Here is a 21,842-nt window from a genome sequence, read left to right on the forward strand (position 1 = left end):
GTGCGCTATACAAATTCTTGGACTTGAACTTGAACTTGGTTATACTCTTACCCATGTGACATCTGTGGCATTCTGCACTGCAGGCTTCCTTTGTGCCAGGAACGCCATATTTGGATACACTCTCTCTCTGCATTTCATTCCTGTAAGGAGCGGCCAACGATTGTCTGAGTCAGCTCTTATTGAAGAACGTTGTCTCTGGGTGTTCTGGTTATTTGGGGATCTCTCATTTGTTTCTTTCCCTAGGTACTCAGTTGTCTTTATGAACATCTTTCATGTTAGGACACCATGTTGCAGTTTCACTTTACTCTTTGCTGGTAGCTCAAATATCCCTTTATGTACTCCTCCTTGTTTTCCCTTCTGTGCCCTTTTCAGCTAGGAGTTCTGATGTCTCTGCATGTCTTTACTTTTTTAGCAAAGGACCTAGGGAGTGAACCTTCCTAGACACTGCTCGGTGGCACAATGAGTAAACAAGTCAGCAGGGGGAAATAAAACAATTAGGATCAGGGCACTATTCTGGGAGATTTCTTTGTGGATGATCTTTTGGAAGCCCTCTTTCAGAGAGTACTCTTAGTTTCATGTCAACCTTTGAGCATCCTGCTGGCTTGTCCTCTTCCTGAGACTACTCACTACTGGGACCTGTTACCTCAGTATGCGGATCATGTCGGCGTGTCCTCTTTGTGAGACTACTCAATGCAGGAAGCTGGTGTCTTGATATATGCATCATGCTGGCTTGTCCTCTTTCTGAGACCTCTCTCTCCTGGAAGCAGGTCTCTGTGTATCATGTTGGCATGTCCTCTTCCTGACACCACTTATTACTAGCAGTTTGTGTCAAGGTGTATGCATTATGCATGCATGTCCTGTCTTATTGCTGGGAGCTGGAGTCTTGGTATGTGCATAATGCTGATGTGTCCTCTTTCTGAAGCTACTCTGTGCTAGGAACTAATGTCTCTACATTTGCATCATGCTGGTGTGTTCTCTTTCTGACATCACTCTCTGTCCAAAGCTGGTGTCTACTCTGAGCATCATACTGGTGTTTCCTCTTCCTGGCACTACTTTCTGCTGGCAGCTAAGTTCTCTGTTCTCTGTATGGGCATCATGCTGGAGTGTCCTTTTCCTGGTACCACTCTCTGCTAGTGTCTTTATATGTGCATCATGCTGGTGTGTCCTCTTCCAGGCACCACTCTCTGCTGGCAGCTGGTGTCTATGTATGTGCCTCATGCTGGCGTGTCCTCTTCCTGGCACCACTCTCTGCTGGCAGCTGGTGTCTTATGTACGTGCCTCATGCTGGTGTGTCCTCTTCCTGGCACCACTCTCCGCTGGGAACTGGCGTCTCTGTATGTGCACCCTGCTGGCATGTCCTCCCTCTGAGACCAGTCTCTGCCGGCAGCTGGTGTCCCTGTATGGGCATCACGCAGGCATATCCTCTTTCTGAGACCATGCTGCTGGAAGCGTGTGTCACCATATGTGCATCATGCTGGTGTGTCCTTCCTCTGAGACCACTCTGTGGGTTGTACGGCTTTACAACGCGTTTTTTTCAACGCAAGTCGTTACCACAACTTGCGTTGGAGGGGTGCGGACTTCGGAATTTTTTAATTTACTATTCTAACACCAGCATACGTACAGTAGGGAAGGTGTTGGATAGTAAATTAAAAAATTCCTTGTCCTGCAGCGCCCTCCAGCGCAAGTCGTGGTAACGACTTGCGTTGGAAAAACCGCGTTGTAAAAGGCACGCGGTGTAACAGCCGCGTCGTAAAGGCTGTTCCCCGTATTTGTATCATATTGGCGTGTTCTCTTTCTGAGACCACTTTGCTGGGACCTGGTGTTTCTATATGCGTATTATGCTGGAGTGTCCTCTGTCTGTCATTATCCGTGGGTGAAAGCTGGTCTCCATATGCGCATCATGTCCTCTTTCTCGGTATAACTTTGACAGCCTAGTGGACTTCTTTCTATCAGATAAGGTCAGTCTTCCTTCTGAGTCTTTTTCCTTGTCTGTCTTCAGTTTTTTTACACTCCTGTAGTCAAAGGTTAATAATCATTTGTGTTTTCTCTCTTGTTTGAGCCTCGGTATCTATCAAGGAATAACCTCAATAGGGTCAAATCTACAACTTGTGCTCTCTTACGAGTCCCTTGAATTACCTTCATGTCTCCCAAATGTTGCTTGTTCCCAGCTGCCCCTACTACATGTCCCTCCCATATCTTATTTCAGAATATTTTCAGGGGCAACTACTATAATTAAGGAAAGGAGAACCCCCCTGTTAAGAAATCCCATGCAGTGGCTGAAGCATTTTTATGAAACACTTTGTCTTCAAGTAACAGTATTATCCTAGATTTACAATAAATGAAAGATGGCCTGACAAAATGAACACCCAATAAAGCAATCTTCCTTTTGTATCACAGGGCTGCCGTATTTAGTAAGAACGACACCCTGCACACATGAACAAATCCAGAAAACATCCAGCAGAAAGTAGGGGCAGAATGAAATCTCCTCCCCATTTGCCTACTTACAAGGAAACTTCTTTATCAAGGTGATGCAGAGTTCGAGCCTCCATTGCTTCTGAGTCGACCCAGTGGATGCTCTACTGACCTATGTGGAGTGTACCCCATCAGTTCTGGGTGGCACAGGGTGCTGTGATTATAATAACTTGAATCTCACTGCGTTGTGTGGACTCCACAGACCTTCAACTGGGAAGAGAGAGTGTTGCATCAACACAGTTTGTTTGGTGGTGCCCGATAGGCCCTCCACTGTTGTGTCTGTGGTTATACTTACGTTGCTCGTTTTCTGCACTCGATTGAACGTCATTAACCGCCTTCATTAGTAAGCTAGATATGGTAAGTTCATGCAAAATGCATATACCTTCCTACATACCTTTCTACAGGCCACGCTAAAGGTTCACTGCAACGTGAATGGGGCAAAATCCCCAAGCTTTACACACGCCAACAAAAACACTTTCCACACAGACACCCTACCAACCATGCACAACAAACCGAGTAATCGATTACTATACCATGAAAATGTGATTTGGGCCTTGCAAGTGGAAATAAAGCGGTATACAGATGGTAAGAAATGGAATGCAATCTGTCCCAAAGAAAGGTTACAGCATTGACTACGTTTGCGGACCGCTCCACCATAATCCAATTGTATCTCTCAAAGGGTCTGTGGCAATAAAGAGGAGGGTTTGGGGAACAGAGTCACCACCCACAATCTTTTTTTTAAGACTTCTTTTTATTTCAGTGCTCAGTCAACATTACATAAAGGACACCTCACACAGTATATCATCAATCAGCAAGCCACAAGTACTATGGTCAAATCAAATATCACTTGACTGAATCATCACTCTGCTGCCCCAGCGCTGCCCCAGCGCCACCACTCTGCTGCCCCAGCGCTGAGAGCGGGTTTCAGGAAAAGTTACTCGGCGCCATTGTCGGCGTGCGACTAGACCACGCCCCCTTGGTGGCCACGCCCCCTCTGATCGGGTATTTAAGCTGATGCCAGAGCGCTACCTGTCAGAACCTAGATCCTCCTGAGGCGAAAAGCCGGGAGGTTGAGAAAGACTGTTTTTACTATTTGTGTGTCACTTTAAAATTGCTGATTTTACTAGCACTCTCACCTTCTGTACAGGACTTATCACTGCCATTTCCACCACTCTGCTGCCCCAGCGCTGCCCCAGCGCTGACAGCGGGTTTCAGGAAAAGTTACTCGGCGCCATTGCCGGCGTGCGACTAGACCACGCCCCCTTGGTGGCAATGCCCCACCCTTCATCTGCTTAAAGCATGTGTCACTTCCGTACGCGCAGCGGACGGGCGCAGCGGGCGCGCCGTTTGCGCACCGAAGGCGCGCCTAAGGCAAGCCCGTCTGCGCCCGTCCGCGCCTGGACCGTGCCTAGGGCCAGTCACCCTGCCCGCACGTGCTGGACCAATACCCAACTACTCCTTTTAAACCCTACTTCCTGTTCGGCTACTACTTGTTGCAGTCCTGACCACTTGGAAGATGCCCCCTTCCACTGCCCTCAATGCAACTTTACGCTCCTGCCTTATAACCTTCGTCGCCGCCCTTGCCCTAACTTGCAGAACCCCCTGCCTCACCCCCGGACGCTGAAAGCAGGCCTGGTCAACTGCCGGTCATTGCCCCGCCATGCCAACGACATTTGGATGTCAATCACCTATGACGATTGGGACATTTTATTTCTCACCGAGTCTTGGATCACTGGCTCCTCTACCCCTGATATCCACCTCGCCACCCCGCCAGGGTACGCCATTAAGTGCATCAATCGGGCTGGGGGCAAATCAGGAGGCGGTTTAGCCGTCATCCTCAAATCCCATCTTCACTTGACTAGCACCAAATTAACTAACATCGGGATAATTGAAGCTATGTATTTCTCTGTCTCCGACTCTGCGGCAGTAATACTGGCGGGTACTCTAGTCTACAACCCCCCAACTGCCTCCACCCTCTCACTTACTGCACTTACTCACCAGCTGGCTGATCTCTCCCTTAAACACCAACACTTTCTGGTGCTAGGTGATTTCAACCTCCACGTAGACAATTCTCTCTGCGTGAAAGCTAATAACCTGTTGGAAACCATGAAAAGTCTAAATCTTCTACAACTAGTCATTGGCCCCACTCACATTGCGGGTCACACCCTAGATCTTATCTTCGCCAACTTCTCTAATATCACAGTCCTCCCCCCCCCCCTCCCCCTCACCTGGTCTGACCACTATCTTATCCCTTTCGTCCTTGCCTTGGGCTTGAAACCCGCCCCTATGGTCCCCAGAAAAGAGCTGGGAAGAAAATGGCATAAGGTCACCTGTGCCACCTTAGACCCATTATTCCACTTCCAATCGGACCATCTTTCCACTGACATTGATGGAAATGTTTCTAGGCTCAATACCGCCCTCCTCCAAGCTATCGACTCCATCGCCCCCCTTAAATCCATCTCCTCCGCCAGATCCCGCCCCTCTGCTCCTTGGTTCTCTACCACCCTCCGTGAGGAAAAAAGCAGATGTAAGGCACTCGAACGCAAGTGGAGGCAGAACTACGACCCTGAAGCCAAAATCATTTACAAATCCGCTCTGAAAAACTTCCTCAAACAAAAAAAAACCACTATGAGAGACTACTTCTCACTTCAAATTGCTAACGCCAAAAATTAATCAAAAACCCTCTTCACCATTGTCAAAGACTTTATTAACCCCCCCCGCTAGGGCCACGCAGAACTCTGCTAGTCAGGCCCTATGCGATGGACTCTCTGACTATTTCCTCGAAAAAATAAACAATCTTTGCGCCTCATTCCCTAGTGGGCTATCTCCCCAGCCCCCCCACACTAGGCCCCCAGTATCCTCTTCCCTATTATCCTTCAACAAGCTGACCATTGATACCGCACTCAGGTTATTCACCCAATGCAAATCTGGTGCCCCCTCCGATCCTGTCCCTGCCAAACTTATGGGTGAATTGGCCCCTTCACTAGCCAACTCCTTTCTCTCCATCTGGAATGCCTCCCTCCACCATGGCCTCTTCCCAACTACTTGGAAGGAAGCTCTGGTGGTCCCCATCCTGAAAAAGTCCGATGCCGACCCCACAATCTTCGCCAACTACCGCCCCATCTCCCTCCTCCCCAAACCCGCTAAAATCCTGGAAAAGGCCGTGCAACTGCAACTTACGGGGTATTTGGAGAACAACTCTCTGTTGCACGACTCACAATCAGGATTTCGAGCAGGATTCAGCACTGAGACGGCTCTTTTGGAAGTGGCTGAGACCGTCCGTGAGTGTGTGGATAGGGGCGAGGAGGCCATGCTCGTCCTCCTCGACCTATCCGCCGCTTTTGATACGGTCTCCCACTCCATCCTCCTAGACCGACTCAAATAGGCCGGCATTGGCGGCACTGCCATCACCTGGATTGAGTCCTTCCTTACTGGAAGAAGTCAGAGGGTGTTGCTGAGGCCGTTCAAATCTGAGGATAAACCCTTGCTGTGTGGTGTGCCACAGGGCTCTGCCCTCAGCCCTCTATTCTTCAACGTTTATCTCGCCCCACTGGCCGCTGTTGTTGAGTCCTGCGGAGTCAGAGTGGTCTCTTACGCTGATGATACTCAGCTGCTGTTTTCCTTCAGAGACCACTCGGACTCCACGTTCGCCAACTTCCGCCAATGTCTTGACAGCATCAGTGTCTGGATGACCAACAACCATTTAAGACTCAATGCGGATAAGACAGAGGTGCTGTTTTTTTAACCAGAAAAATCCTATCCCCCCCTCACGGTGGTGGCCCACGGCACTTGATCCCGCTCCCTCCCCCGTCCACTCTGTCCGCAACCTGGGATATCAGTTCGACGACTCTCTATCATGTAAAGCTCAAGTTAACAAAGTTACATCTGCCTGCTTCATGAAGCTGCGCATGATTAAGAAGATACTTCCCTATCTCCCCTTGGACTCCCGCCGAACAGTAACCCAGGCCCTCATTACGTCTCACCTGGACTACGCCAACAGCCTTTACGCTGGTGCTCCTCAGTATCTGATCGACCGGCTTCAGATCGTCCAGAACGCGGCAGCCAGACTGATTGGAAACATCCCCTACCGTCAGTCAGTCACCGCCTATCGCAAAGAGCTCCACTGGCTTCCCATTGCCAGCCGCATCCAGTTCAAGATCCTTACCCTTACCTATCGAGCTATCAACGACCTTGGACCCAATTACCTCAAAAAGCGAGTGTCAATATCTCATTCCATTAGATCCCTGAGATCTAACAACCTCCGTCTCCTGATCTCTCCCCGCTTTAGACGCGCCAGAATGGGCAGCAGAGGGTTCAGTGTTATCTCTGCCAAACTGTAGAACGGTCTTCCTATCGATCTCAGATTCTGCCCTTCTGAATCCATCTTTCGGGCTAGACTTAAAACTTGGCTGTTTTCCGGACTTTGATCCCCACCCTGCTGATATCCTCCCTTCCTCTTTCCCTTGAGGTTCTGGTTCTAGCGCCGGGACACCCCCCCGGAGGTAGCTGCGCGCTCTATAAACTACATAAATAAATAAATAAAATAATAAATAATCGTAATGAAGTTATATTAATTTCTCCTTTCTGTATCCGATGTCCCTCCTTACAGACCCCGGTATGCTTGCCAATCTCTCCATACCTTTTCCCATTTGAGTGAGCACCCTCTACTCACATATATTGTACGTTCAGCTCGCCAGCACCAATCCAGATCTGTTTTCTAGTCAGCCTCTCTCGGCGGAGAGACCGCTCCCCAGCAGCTCGCTATATTACGCTTTGCCACCATGGCGGCCAGGGCTAACCGTAACTTTTACCACCCACAATCTCACTCGCCAATGGGAAATTGACAAAGGCGGCGCCTGTAAAACCCTGCCACCATTACTCATCATCTCCCCCAAAGTGACAGAGACTATATATCCGGGAACTACACCACCAGCACCCCAATGCACGTGCCTAAAGGTAATGTTCAGTAACCAACAGGCTGCTTCCAAGTGAGGCCACTTTAACCAGCACATGTTGGTTCGCTCCACTTTCTGACAGCTGAAACAGGAAGCCTCCTACCACTGATCTCTTAACTGTCGGAGGCATTTGTTGTGCAAACAGTGCTGACACCACACAGAGACAGACAAGCAGACATACAGGTAGCACCTCCTACGTGCTAAGCATGCATACATTTACCCAAACAAACACACCTCGTGAGCAGCAAGAGTAGTAGGGCGCTGAGCCAGTGGCAATTACAAAACACAATAACGAGGCAAACGAGAGGGGCTCGAGCTGATCTAAAAACAAACAGATGCCAGCAAAGCAAAATAACAGGAAATCTGTGTTCAGAACGTGTACGCACTGGTTCGAAAGCAAGCGGGCCTGGTCAATGTATCAACCTTCAGAGGTGGATGAAATTAACACCACCACACCAGGATAATAAAATTAAGGGCAGTGCTTACGTGACAGCCAGCCCTATAGATTGCCTGCAATGCTAGTGTTACTCTACAGATGGTAGTAGTTTCAAAGCCAATAACTGAGGGGAACTACGTCAAACCTGTGGGGTACGTTCCATAATTTATCGGAAAGTACTTTTTTTTTTTTAAATGACAGATTCCAATTAATGTGGAGATAAGAACATATTTCTTCACTCTGCCTGCTCACAAGTCGATTACTCAGTGTTATTTAAGGAACACAGTCCCTTTGGTCAAAGAAAACAAATTATGCAATACAATCAATACACATTACCTAGTGTTATTTAAGGAACCCAGTCCTGTGATTAAAGAAAACAAATTATTCAATAAAATCAATACGCATTACAGAACCTGGGACTTAGCCCACAAATAATATTCTATGACATTTTCGAGGCCTCCGGAAACAAAACTGATTTCTCTCCCCACCAGGGAGCAACCAGAGTTGGATATACAGTGACAGACTGCCCATTCTGCCACCCAGACATTTCACTAGCGGGCTGCAGGCTAGGCAACTGCTTTAAAAGCAGGATGGCTTGACATCATGATCACCCAACAATGGCCCCACAACTCCTTCTAGAAGTGGACGCCTGCTGCGTGAGACCAGTATGATTCTTTTTGAGAGCACTAAGCATAAAGGAAGCAACCCGCAATGGTACTGATTGCCACAGGTGCCAAGGGCATTTTTTGACCCTTTATGGCAACATGGTTGTCCAAAGAAGGAATTTGTTTAAACTGCATGAAAGTAGTGAAAGGGAACATGTATCTTATGTTATACAATCTCCAAAGCGCAAAAAATACCTCAAAAGGTGTCCTGGAGCTAATTATACATTCAGCGCAGATCAAACCCTATAACCATTCCTGTTGAATATTTGCCACTTGGTACTTTTTGGGGCATATTATCCCCCAACTACAATTTTGTTTTCACATACTGAGAAAATACTTTCTTACTCATCAAGTAAACTGTCTTGTCAGAAAAGTCGATTTTGGAAAGAAAGGCTGAAAATGCATCAAATTATTTTAATTATTCAGATCGAATATTGTGTGTTATGTTTGTATACATCTTTTATGGAGATACTACTTAGCACACCATTAAAAGTGAACTTGTACCCAACGCCCCCTTCATCTCCCACCCTGTCTATTTGCCCTGGGCTGGCCTGGAGCTCTTCTCTCCAGCCTGAGATCCCAGGAGTGCCAGCCATGATGGCCCTGCTGAGAAGGGAAAGGTTACATCACATGCACTCTGCAGTAAGAACTTGACAAAGATCGAGTATGTCTTGCTGCAGAAAATGGAGACAAAGCCCTTCCTTTAGAGTTCCACGTACTGGGGGCAGTGTAAAATCACGAGTGATTTCTCTGTTACTAAGTGGTAAATCTGCCCCGGTATCATGCAGTTACAAGCTGAACCCCATGGAATAGAAAACTACCATGTTGGACTCATTTTCAGGTCGTAAAATGACACTGACTTCCCTGTACTGTAGAGTTTAACACATACATTTGCCACCTGCTCTTAGCAAGGACCTTTTGGTGGGCAGGTGAAGGAAGTCAGTAGGAGAAACTAGGGTAGGGAAGTGGTTTGTCTTTGTAGGCAGAAGGGTGTATGACCCAGTGCCGTCCTGAACGAATGGGCACCCTGGGCAGTTGCCTGGGGGGGCCCCAAGAGCATAGGGGCCCTATACAGACCAGAATTTAACACTCATTTTCTGTTAAACATTTTTATTCCTGAGAGTGGTTGTGTAGGCAGGGCCAAGCACACTGCTGTGCCCATGGTCCTATAATGCTATTGAGACAACCCTGGTATGACACCAGTCACAATAGAAAGAAGCAGAGAATGAGGCCTGGCTCCTGCCGACAAAGCATCATGCGATTTCACCATGTGAAATCTCAGCATGTTCAATCGGTTCTTTTCATCCCACACCTGGAAAAACCGACCCACTTGGAATCAGCAAGAGCAGAATTCGAGGAGGTAATTTCTCTTCACCTGACTCGTAATCAGGGCCTAAACAGAGAAGGGATGGGACGAACAGAAAAGTTGAAAGGAATCTATTGGCACATTTGAAGCTGATGTGGCGCATTCACGCCTCTGGCCTCCAGTGCTTGGTCCCATGCTTACTTACCACATGCACACAACGGGATTCCTCCCGCCCCTCTATTAGGTACACAAAAGACCACTCCATCTAATTATGTGGGTCCTTACATTAAAATTACAAATTGCAACTGTAAACGCCCTACTCCTGCAAACATAGCGTGCATTTTAAGAGTAAAATAAAACACACAAAGTACCGATTCCTTTTTCGGCTCCTTTTACTAACTAATGCACACAACTGTGAATTATGAAACAGGATTCGATCCATTGCTTAATTAAGCATTTTATTCTTTGGGAAAAAACATTTTCCTGTCACATCCACCTAAACTTTTAATATGAATATATAAAGACTAACGTATATTATGAAGCATAACGCTGTGTTAGGAATCTGGTCACACTTATAAGCACAAGGCCTTCAGTTTCTAGGTGATATGCCATCAAAACCGCTAAAGGCCCCAACAGAACTATACAATGAATAAATCTTCACCGCACAATAGCCCTCTGAAAATATGTCTGTGTCCAATTACCTGAACCACGCAAAGCCACTATAACTGTAAGCGTGCCACAGACTGTTGGAAATAGAAGATCCAGCTCTCATCTTGCCAGGCCCCATTGCAACAAGCATTGGCATAGCCAATAGGTCTCTCCTTTGGGGCCTTATAAGTGTTTAGCCATGCAACAGTTGATGTTGCACCAAGGATATTGTGCTGCATAACTAAATACTTACAAGGTCCCAAAAGCGAGACCTATTGGCTATGCCAATGCTTGTTTTGGAAGGGGGCATTCTGCAGAGCCTGATTTTGAAAAGCAGATTTCTTTCCACACGTACTCACCCCGTATTTTTGTGCTGACTTTTCAAGGATGTTGACTTTGTTCCTGGCTCCCTGGGAATGGCTTTTTTGTACCTGAACCCCTGGCAATGTGCTGGCTTAGTTTTATTTGATTTTGGGGGCCTCTTTTGCGCTTTTGGTGGTGCCTGCAGAGGAGATGAAAAGGCGTGGACATTTTAAGGTAATTCTGACCCTGGGCTGCACATGGCAGGCCTGGGAACTGGGGGCGGCTGCAGAAGGTTGGGGGCATGGGGGGGGGGGGGGGGGAGTTTGGGAGGTTTGCGACTCACTTGCAGGAATTGGGTGGTTAAGGCTGTTCGTTGGCGTCATAGTACTCCTTGGATGGAGACCACGCTCATGGCAGGGATGCCTTGCACTGCTTATTGGGGAGACTTTTTAAATAGGTACGGTTTCTGATGCAAGCCCTAGGTGCTTGTGCGTAGACCCTTTAGAAGAGCCATTCGGTGCTTAAGCGTGAGACCGTATTCTGGATGGGTACCCCAGTGACGCCCCTTGGATTCTGCACGTTGGTTATGAGTGAGACCTTACCGTGTGGTGAGGCTCGAATAAAGTTCTATAATTCGTCATAGTGACAAAGGGCGAGAGTCTACCAGCGAGAGTAGTTATGGGTGAGACTGCCCTATAGCACGAGACTCAATTGAACTACATTGCATTCTTCCTAGAGTGTACCAGGGAGACTAGTTACGGGTGAAACAGTAACACAGAGCGAGACCCTGCTGAACTTTGAATTCTTCATAGTGGCTAAGGGCGCGTGTACCATGGCGATTAGTTAGGGGTGAGACTGTACTATGGAGCGAGACTCCCTTGGTTTCTTCCTAGTTTCTAGGGGGAGAGTGTACCATGGTGAGTAGTTAGGGGTGAGACTGTACTATGGAGCTAGACTCGATTTAACCCCTTTGAATTGTTCGGGGTTACGGGTGAGACTGTAGCATGCAGAGTGATAATGAATGATACTGTAGTATGGAGTGAGCCTCCATTGCCGTCTCTTCCATGTTTCAGAGTGGTATAGTATGGGTGAGCCTCAAAAATAACGACTGGCCCTTTGGGCACCCTGTTGGAATGTAGTCTGTACCTATGAGTGTCGAACAAAACAAACTTGTAAGGCATGTATGTCTCCTGGTGTCTAACGAAACTTTAAAACAGGGACACTGAAGTAAATTTTTGCAATCCGGATTTCTCATCGAGTGAGTCCGTGCATATCACTTAATTTCTCCCAAGTTTCACGTCCTTTTCAGAAAAGTTAGGAGCGCCAAAGAAGAAGCTGAGACCCGGCTTCATGCGCTGTGTATAAAAAACGACTATTATTCGGAAGTGCCTAAAGACAGTTCTTTGTGTGTATAAATGAAGGAATGCAGGTCCAGAAGGGTTTCGTGGAGCTCCCGCCGGCCGTGCCCCATGCTGGCGTTGCCGATCAACAGGCCGCTGCCAAGTGTTGATACCACCTTGCACGACCTCACGTTCTGCCTTTCTATTTCAATTTTGTGGGTGCACAGTCTGCACAGATTTCCCCATTCAACTGCGCTGTTCCTCTCTTGTACGATCGCAATCTCCACCCCCACCCCATACTGAAGTAATAAACTGAGAGAAGTGTGTTTGGGAGGGAGGGGGAATGGGAAACCGATGCCCCAGGAAGGCACTTTTTTTTGTACTTTGCCTTGAGATAATCTGCAGAGACGATAGGCAGGGGTGAGGGAAGAAGAGGGAATGTTCCCAAATTGGTTTCACCTGTAAAACACACGGCTCATCCAAGTTATAGCTGGGATTGTGGATGTGGTAACGCGAAGAGGTGGGGCAGCGTGGGCTTGGGATGTAATTGCATTTTTCCCTCATGAAACCCTAGTTCCTCACTCTCCCGCTGTAGAAAGTGGCCCTCTGACTTCACCTCACCGGAGAGAGCCTCACCTGCGCGTAGCCTCATCAGATAACCGCTGATTTGCATTGTTGATGGCTTGACTTACTTTTATTTGACTTGTGAAGACTTGAATAGCCTGAGGCGGCAAAATGAAAGCGAGGAATGCAGCTGCAGTGGGAGAGCAGGCATATGCAAGCAGCTCTTTTGTGCTCACTCGTGCTTGTGCTGGTATCCACCTTGGGGGAGCGTGCAGCGGCGCGCGGGCCATCTGTTTTCATTTAGCGGGTGCAATAATTGGAAACAGATGGCCAAGCTGCTCACTCCCGCGAGGTGGATGCCAGACATGCACCAGCGCTCATTGGAAACAGTGCAGTACATGCAAGAGTTTTCCAAAAAGTGCAGACCGATTCCAAGAGGTCATTCCTAAGCAGCGCTTGCGCGCTGATTAGGTGAGACCTAAAAACACAGGAAGGAAGAAACTGGACAACCACTGAACGTGTAGGTAATATTTATATATCAAGGGGCATAATGCCCCGAGCCCCTGTAGCGCAGGGGGGTCCTCAACATTAAACTGGCCCACTCTCCTTTGGGAGGGGCCCATTCAGCCAAAGGCCAATAAATATGTGTGAGATATTGAAGACTCATGGTCCCCTCTACACATTCTGCAGAGGGACCCCATCATTTTGTGTTATACCACTAAATGTACCCTCACTACCTTAATTACACACACCGCTCTCTGCACCACAACTGGAGCGCATCTTTGATCCTTATGCATGGGATTCACCTACCCACATAGCTCACTTGTCATCACTGCACACAGCCATGAGCAGCCTCAGCCACAAGCATGCTCTACAAGGCTGCACCCACACCGTGGTAGACACCCATGCAGCCGCTTCAAACTTCATCAACCACATACAACCATTCAAGTCCACAAGGATCTGGAAGAGTAGATCACACTTTCAGATCCTTCGAACAACACCTCCAGTCAACAACTGCAACACCCACACATACATGAACTTTCACACATTAATATTAGGAAGCCCACAAGATGTCAGCATGACTCAAGTGTTCCAGAAGGTACAGTTTAGAACAGTAAAGTTATCCAAGATTTGGAGAAAGGAGTACAAGAAAGAAAAAATAAATACCTGCAGCCTGATGCCCTATTCATGTCAGACAGGGCATCATGGTTAAGGAAGTTAGAGACGTATAACTAAGCCAGAGAGAGCAAACTCAAGGGACTTCGGACTTCCATACCACACATGGAGTTTTTTGACAGATTATTAGGGTAGAATATAAACCAACCTCACAGATTTAAACGCGTGGTTCATTACTGCCTTGTTATACAGAAAAATGTGTCAATTTGAAGACACACGTGAATGGATGTCATAAGGTAAGCCCTAACCTCAGTAGGGTGCTAAGTCACTAACCACATCGCATTCCACATACCCCTGCCTCTCTTCGCATGTCCCTTCCTGCTGCACATCCCTCTACACGTTCTGTGGCGTAACAATAGTCCTCTGCTCTGACATAGAAAAGTTATTACACTTTTTACACTTATTTTACACAGAAATTCACCAGGCTGAAGAGATAATTCGGAGGATAAAAAAGTTAAGTATATTTTTGTCATTAAAATTGGTAAAATTCTGGTCAGATCTAGACTCTACATTCAGTTGCCCTTTTTCTAGCCTTTGCCAATCAAATTATCTTGTCAGTGTAAATGATTCTTATATCCTGGTAGGAGTACCAAATGGAAGTTATTTTTAAAATACTGCTCTGACCTTCCAAAAGTATTCTGACCTGCCTCTCACTCAGTCACTCACTGCTTGCCTCTTTCTCGCTAGAGCAGAATTTATAGCAGGAAAATTGGGAAGAAAGAAAGGGGGCTGGGTCACTCGGAAGGCAGACAGGGTTATGGAAATTCAGTTTGTCACAAAATGCTGGCCACCATATTCTTGAAACTTCAAGACAACACTTTTTTTCCTCAAAGGTGCTAATACACGACTATATATAAAATCATAATAAAAAGTAGCAACAGGTCCCTTTAGTTGAAAGTGCTGGTGCTTCATCGTTCAATGTGTGTGCTATTATATCCATGGCCAGCATGTGCCAAAATTTGTGGAACCTGTCCAGTTGTGTTGGTGAAGTATGGTGGCCCTTTACAATAGTCATCAGTAGTAATGTAAGTTTCTTTGCTCACTTTCTCATCCCCCAGTTTTCCCACTAAAGCTACACACTAAAAAAGAAGCTGTATATAGTGACGGGTTACAAAATTGTGGGAATTGTCAAGTCTGAGTAAATGCAAATAACAGCAAAAAGTGTCCTAACTCAGCCATACTTGACAGGTTACGTAAGCTTCCAAACTATGTTAAATTAGAAAAAAAAAAGAATAATATTTTGAAACACGGGGAGATGTTTGTTTTCGATTTTAAAATAAAGTAAGCATATTTATAGAGTTTGTGTTTACTTCAGGGGGTTTCTATCAGTTACCGGCAGATATATAGTTTATTGCTATCCAACTAAATGGTACTCATTGAAATGGCATAGCTACTGTAAGCACCACAGTCAAGACACTTGACTGCTACCTCAGTAACCATTTGTTAGCCCTATAATTGAGCTCTTCTAATAATTCACAACCAGGCTACTGCCTGGAAGTGTCCCCCAAGGATCGCCTCCTGGGGGGGGGGGGGGAATATATATATATATATATATATATATATATATATATATATATATATATATATATATATATATATATATATATATATATATATATATATATATATATATATATATATATATATATATATATATATATATATATATATATATATATATATATACTCTTCACAAAAACATCTTCTTTAGTTCCTAATACCATCATCATGGGTATTTCTCTGTTCTCTACTTCACTGCTCTTTCAATGTAAAATCGTTGACTGTGCAATGGCAATTCCACCATAAATAACTCTTCGTTTCTTAATGCTTACTCTCTTAAGGACTGATATCTTCTCCTTCCTTGCCTTGTCATAAGAACCCATAATCACCACCCTTTCCAGAAATAAAAGTGTCTTCGCAATATGCTCGCTTTGGGCAAAATAGTCCATTTTAACAGTTGGTGCCGACATAATGCACTTTTAACTGCCTTGTTAAAGTCATTAGTTTGGATATTTTACTACCTACATAGTCTTCTTCCCATAGCGGAGTTATTATGGTATTTAGCTACTTATTATGAAAATGAAAAAAAATGAAATGAAAATAATGGTATTTAAGGTCACCCACAACCCTGTAGTCTACACATATTTCCAAACTTCTCATCAGCCATGTCCCCTATGGAAGGTATGCTCTGCAATCTCAATCTCTTTACTGTCAAGCAATCACCAGGCAGCACATCAAGATTCCAATCCATCGAACTTCTAGGCCCACCCCACAGAAATGCTTTCCCCCACTCTCAGCCATGCCACTTCTACACCCACAGATTTTAACTGCATTTTAAAAACGTATTGACTGGTGGCAAAATGCCACAATCCCCAATACCTAGCAAAAAAACGCTGCCCCTTACCCAGCCTGGTTGCCCTCCACAAATGTGAAACAAAACATCTACCTGATTATGACGGCCAACCTTTTCAATACCTTGTTTTGAGCTATGCATCAGCATTATATAATATTTCACCATATAGTTTATGTGCCCCAAGCCCCCCCTGTACAATTCTTTCATATAAACTTTTTCAACATGTGTCGCTTCTGATAGATCTACAGTACAACTAAAATAAACAATTTTCATTAATAACTCATTCCTCCCCTGACCAATTTTAGGTCTCATGCACACACTGTCAATTGCCACGTACCTGGAGAACATTGTCATAGTAGATACCTATTGATGGCAGTTTGGGGGCAACGCTGCAGCTCTCCGTGAACAGGTTGCCGCTCTCGTCGTAGGGTCCCACGCGGAATTTATAGGCCACGGTGATGCTGCGGATAGGTGGGGTGCCAGCCCCAACCACCACTTCAGTCAGTAGTCCCGAATACACAGCTACCCCAAAGATGGTGAGCAGCAGGAGGGCCATCAGTCCAGCAATGAGGCTCAGGAGCAGCCAGTCCGCCATGGTCCTGTCTCTGAACTGTTCAAGCAACCACAGTGATGAATGGAAAGTGATAAAGTTAAACCAGGAGAAGGGTCACGCTGTCCTCACACGGCGGTGCAGTGCAATATTTGTTCGAAAGCTCGCTGGCTCAACACAGTTCTGATGTATCTTCCTTCCTTATAATCATGCAAGGTCGAAATGTAGTTTCCGAAGAACAGGGGATAAACAAACTGGATGCGATACTAAATATTAAACAACAATGTGGTACTTCGTGATCCCTAAAAAGAAACCATTAGCTGACCCTTAAAGAAGAGCTCCGCGGTGATTCTTAGAGGACACTAAAGGTGGTATACCTGGGGTTATCCACAATATTCCTCTTGAGGTCCTGAAAGAGGAGTCTCTTAAACAAAAACAGCTTAGCTTTTTAAAGATGGTATAGAAAATTAGTAAGAGGCAAATGAGTGATTGCAACAGAAACACGTTACGAGGGAGAGGGTGGTTCTGGCTTGCATTCAAAAGGTGCAATTGGCAGGGTACACAGCACTATCTACGACAGAACCCATAGCACGGCGACTGGACTAGTGCACTGGCATCTCTTTTGACAGGGTCAGTCCTGTTGTGAACCGCTGGCAGCCAGCAGCTGCCTCTGAAATGAATGGATTAGTCCACTATGGTGTACAGCGCGGGGTTCCAAGGGATAGTTTATCTGTGTGTCAAACACAACCATCTAAAACAGCGCCAAATATCACACCTATGAACTTCTATACAAACCAGCATTACTGCCTGACGGTTCTTTAGCAGGATAGAAATAAAACTCCAGACAGTCGTTCCCCCCATTTTTAGCACACGGGTGGTTTCGCCCGGTCTTGAATTTGGAGCTCTTCCGGGAACGGTGTACTGGGGCGTGGGGTAAGAAAAAAGGCTGACGCTGAATGCAACGTGGATAGTGTGCCACACCTTTAGTGGAAAGTGTCACGTCGCCCGTTTTTTGGTGTCAACACGTACTTTTCCCTTTTACGTGCTCATAACTATGTTATGGCCATAGTGGGGAGTATGTCAGTAGTCTTTCCACCCCCCTGTACCTAGGAACTGGTATAGCCCTTCGTCGGGAATTGTTTGGGACCGTCCATTCTTGTTGCTATGGAAAATGTAGGGGTGGGTCAAAGTGGTCTGACTGTATTTCATAACCATTAATGCGAAATAAAACTAGTTTTAACTTTCATCCTACAGCTAGAGAAACAATGCCTGCTCTGCGGTTTCAGCAAGAGTCCACGTGACGCACTCTTTAACCCCTTGTGAATGGTACGCTCTTCCCCGAAGCCGAGATAGTGAGGCTCCTTCGCTTAAATCGGGGTTAACGCTGCATAGCTGAACTTTTTTTTCTTTTTAACTTTTCATATAACATTGGCCATATAAAACTGAGGTTGAAGGGATGGTAGAATCTTCGAGGCAGGCGGTTCTCCCCCTACTGACGTTACATCTATTGCCCATAATATTTTACAAAACGGATAGTGTTGCTCTGATGCTGTACCAAAACAAAGTTGCTCGTGGCTTGCTTAGACAAATCGCATCGCTGCAACCTGATATGAAATGTCAGCATGGCAAGTACTACAAGGTTGAAATCGAATGAAATTATCCACATTAGACACGTTCCGCATTTCGGTTCAGGAGCCGAGGTTATGGGGACAGTGGTTTTGGGAGGGGGGTGGGTCATTGTTTTTATTAGGTCTCGCCTGTCGATGCGCATGCGCATCGAGCAAGGCGAGAGTATTGCGAGTTATCCACTCTTTATCTGCACTGCAAGGAATCGTGGCGATTCCTTGCAGTGCCCGTGACTTTTAAGGTCAATGCGCATGCGCATTAAGCTTATGCGCATGCGCATTGACCTTAAAAGTCACGGGCGCGTGCATGTCCGTCTTCCCGCCGTCTCGCATTTCCCCTGTCGCACTTCTCCTCCCCCCTCCCCTCTCTTCCCTCCAGCTTGTTTTTTGTTTATTTGACCCGCTCCGCCCCCTCCCCTTCCCGCCGTGTCGCATTTCTCCTCCCCCCTCCCCTCTCTTCCCTCCGGCTTTTTTTTTGTTTATTTTACCCGCCGTGTCGCCGTGTCTCCGATCCTTTCGCTCTCCTCCCCCCTCCCCTCTCTTCCCTCCGGCTTCTTTTTTGTTTATTTTTTCTCCTTAAAACGGGCACCAGGAATAATTTAATTAATCTGTCATATGGATGGGTTTGATTTTTGTTACAGAAGCAGGGGTTTGCCAAAAATTAGCCAGTTATTTACTTTCACCTAGCATCATAAAATTCACGCGTTTTTCAAACAGTCAACGTTTTCCTCCCACACTTACCTGTATGGTGGAATATTTTCTCGCAGCTGGCTGTGTTGTTTTGTCATCTTTTTTTTTTTTTCAATTAAACCGTATACACGTCATGCTTCCTATATTTTTTTTTTGCCACTTTGAAAATGAGGTCATTCCGATGCGCTTGAGCGACATGAGTGACAAATTAGTGTACTCGCGCACAAAAAAACGCATGTTTGCGACACCCCAAAAAAATCTCCTGCAACATTTTTAAAATGCAGGAAAGTGTTTTTGCGTTGAGAAAAATAGCTTGGGCAATATTAATAGTTTCGGTAAAGTACACGTTTTCCGGCGAACGCTTAAACGCACAGAACTTTTTATCTTTTTACCTATTTAAGACTTTTTGCCAAAACGCCACAAGCTTCCCAAAATAACGCACCCCTAGCCCGTGGCATTAGTCGAGGCGGAGAGTGAAATAGCAACTTGTGTTTTGGAAGAGGTGTAAACTGGCTTGTTTACAGTGTGCTGTGTATGTAACATGTTTGGACAACGCACTGTAGAAAACAACAATTGGCAATCCAAATTCTATATCACAATACATGTTACATATATCCAGACATAACGGCCAATCTACACAGGTCTTTAAATAGCCAAATCACAGACCACCAGACTTGCATCAGCGCTAACAAAGCACGTTGGTCTATAGAGGCCAGGACCTTTCATTCAAACAGAAATGCAGCTGCAACACTTGAAATATGCGAAATGACTCACGAGTCCCTTCAAAATACGGGTTTCATCATCATAAGTAGAACCCCTCGAATCACTACTCGGATTTACCATGGGCAGAGCCACTAGGATTATGCGGCAATGCAGGACTGAATCCAGCAGCGTGGTTATATACCTAATGTGCAAGAAGGTAAAATGTTGTGACATTTTGCAGCACATTCTCTGGCAGTATTATTTTGATCTAAGTTAGAACATGTTTTCTTTTTTTAGTTACCAATAATATGTTACGTTATGTGGCAAGTGTGGTCAATCCAAACCTACCATCTCACACGGTGCCCCAGTGTGTCACATGATTTCTGCTCCCTTCGCACAGTCACTGGGTGAGAAACAGAGAATATTCAGTTGCAGAGAAAACCCTCACTCACCCTCACCCACCCTCACCCTCACCCACCCTCACCCTCACTCACTCTCACTCACCCTCACCCACCCTCACTCACCCTCACTCACCCTCACTCACTCTCACTCACCCTCACCCTCACTCACCCTCACTCACCCTCACCCACCCTCACCCACCCTCACCCTCACTCACCCTCACTCACCCTCACCCTCACCCACCCTCACCCTCACCCTCACCCACCCTCACCCTCACTCACTCTCACCCTCACCCTCACTCACCCTCACTCACCCTCACTCACCCTCACTCTCACTCACCCTCACTCTCACTCACCCTCACTCTCACTCACCCTCACTCACTCACCCACCCTCACTCACCCTCACCCTCACTCACCTTCACCCTCACTCACCCTCAACCCCTCACCCTCAACCCCTCACCCTCACCCACCCTCACCCTCCCTCACCCTCCCTCACTCACCCTCACTCACCCTCACTCACTCTCACTCACCCTCACTCACCCTCACCCTCCCTCACCCTCCCTCACTCACCCTCACTCACCCTCACTCACCCTCACTCACCCTCACTCACCCTCACCCACCCTCACCCTCACTCACCCTCACTCACCCTCACTCTCACTCACCCTCACTCACCCTCACCCACCCTCACCCTCACCCACCCTCACTCACCCTCACTCACCCTCACTCTCACTCACTCTCACTCTCACTCACCCTCACTCTCACTCACCCTCACTCTCTCTCACTCTCACTCACCCTCACTCTCACTCACCCTCACTCACTCACCCACCCTCACTCACCCTCACTCTCACTCACCCTCACTCTCACTCACCCTCACTCTCACTCACTCTCACTCACCCTCACTCACCCTCACTCACCCTCACTCACCCTCACTCACCCTCACCCACCCTCACCCACCCTCACCCTCACTCACCCTCACTCTCACTCACCCACCCTCACCCTCACCCACCCTCACCCTCACCCACCCTCACCCTCACTCACCCTCACCCACCCTCACTCTCACTCACCCTCACTCTCACTCACCCTCACTCACTCACCCACCCTCACTCACCCTCACCCTCACTCACCTTCACCCTCACTCACCCTCAACCCCTCACCCTCAACCCCTCACCCTCCCTCACCCTCACCCACCCTCACCCTCCCTCACCCTCACTCACTCTCACTCACCCTCACTCACCCTCACCCTCCCTCACTCACCCTCACTCACCCTCACTCACCCTCACTCACCCTCACTCACCCTCACTCACCCTCACTCTCCCTCACTCACCCTCACTCACCCTCACTCACCCTCACTCACCCTCACTCTCACTCACTCACTCTCACTCACCCTCACTCTCACTCACCCTCACTCTCTCACCCTCACCCTCACTCTCCCTCACTCACCCTCACTCACCCTCACTCACCCTCACTCTCACTCACTCTCACTCACCCTCACTCTCACTCACCCTCACTCTCACTCACCCTCACTCTCACCCTCACTCTCACTCACCCTCACCCTCACTCACCCTCACTCACCCTCAACGCCTCACCCTCACCCGCACTCACCCTCATTCTCACTCACCTTCACTCACCCTTAATACCTCACCAACACTCACCCTCAAT

The 21,842-nt window shown here is 47.0% G+C and overlaps 1 protein-coding gene across 2 annotated transcripts in view; it reads right to left on the minus strand.

Moving 5' to 3' along the window:
- TEX264 (testis expressed 264, ER-phagy receptor) overlaps positions 1-17,596 on the minus strand; it is a 943,072-nt gene extending 925,476 nt beyond the window's left edge. Inside the window, exon 1 of one of the 2 annotated variants that reach the window (XM_078661149.1) lies at positions 16,556-17,596. In XM_078661149.1, coding sequence (XP_078517275.1) covers positions 16,556-16,813 — 258 coding nt within the window. In that variant the 5' untranslated portion in view covers positions 16,814-17,596. The remainder of the gene's footprint in view (positions 1-16,555) is intronic. The other variant, XM_078661148.1, reaches the window with a different exon arrangement.
- Positions 17,597-21,842: the final 4,246 nt, after the last annotated feature.

The sequence above is a fragment of the Lissotriton helveticus genome, chromosome 9 (genome assembly GCF_964261635.1).
Source record: "Lissotriton helveticus chromosome 9, aLisHel1.1, whole genome shotgun sequence".
Taxonomy (NCBI): Eukaryota; Metazoa; Chordata; class Amphibia; order Caudata; family Salamandridae; genus Lissotriton; species Lissotriton helveticus.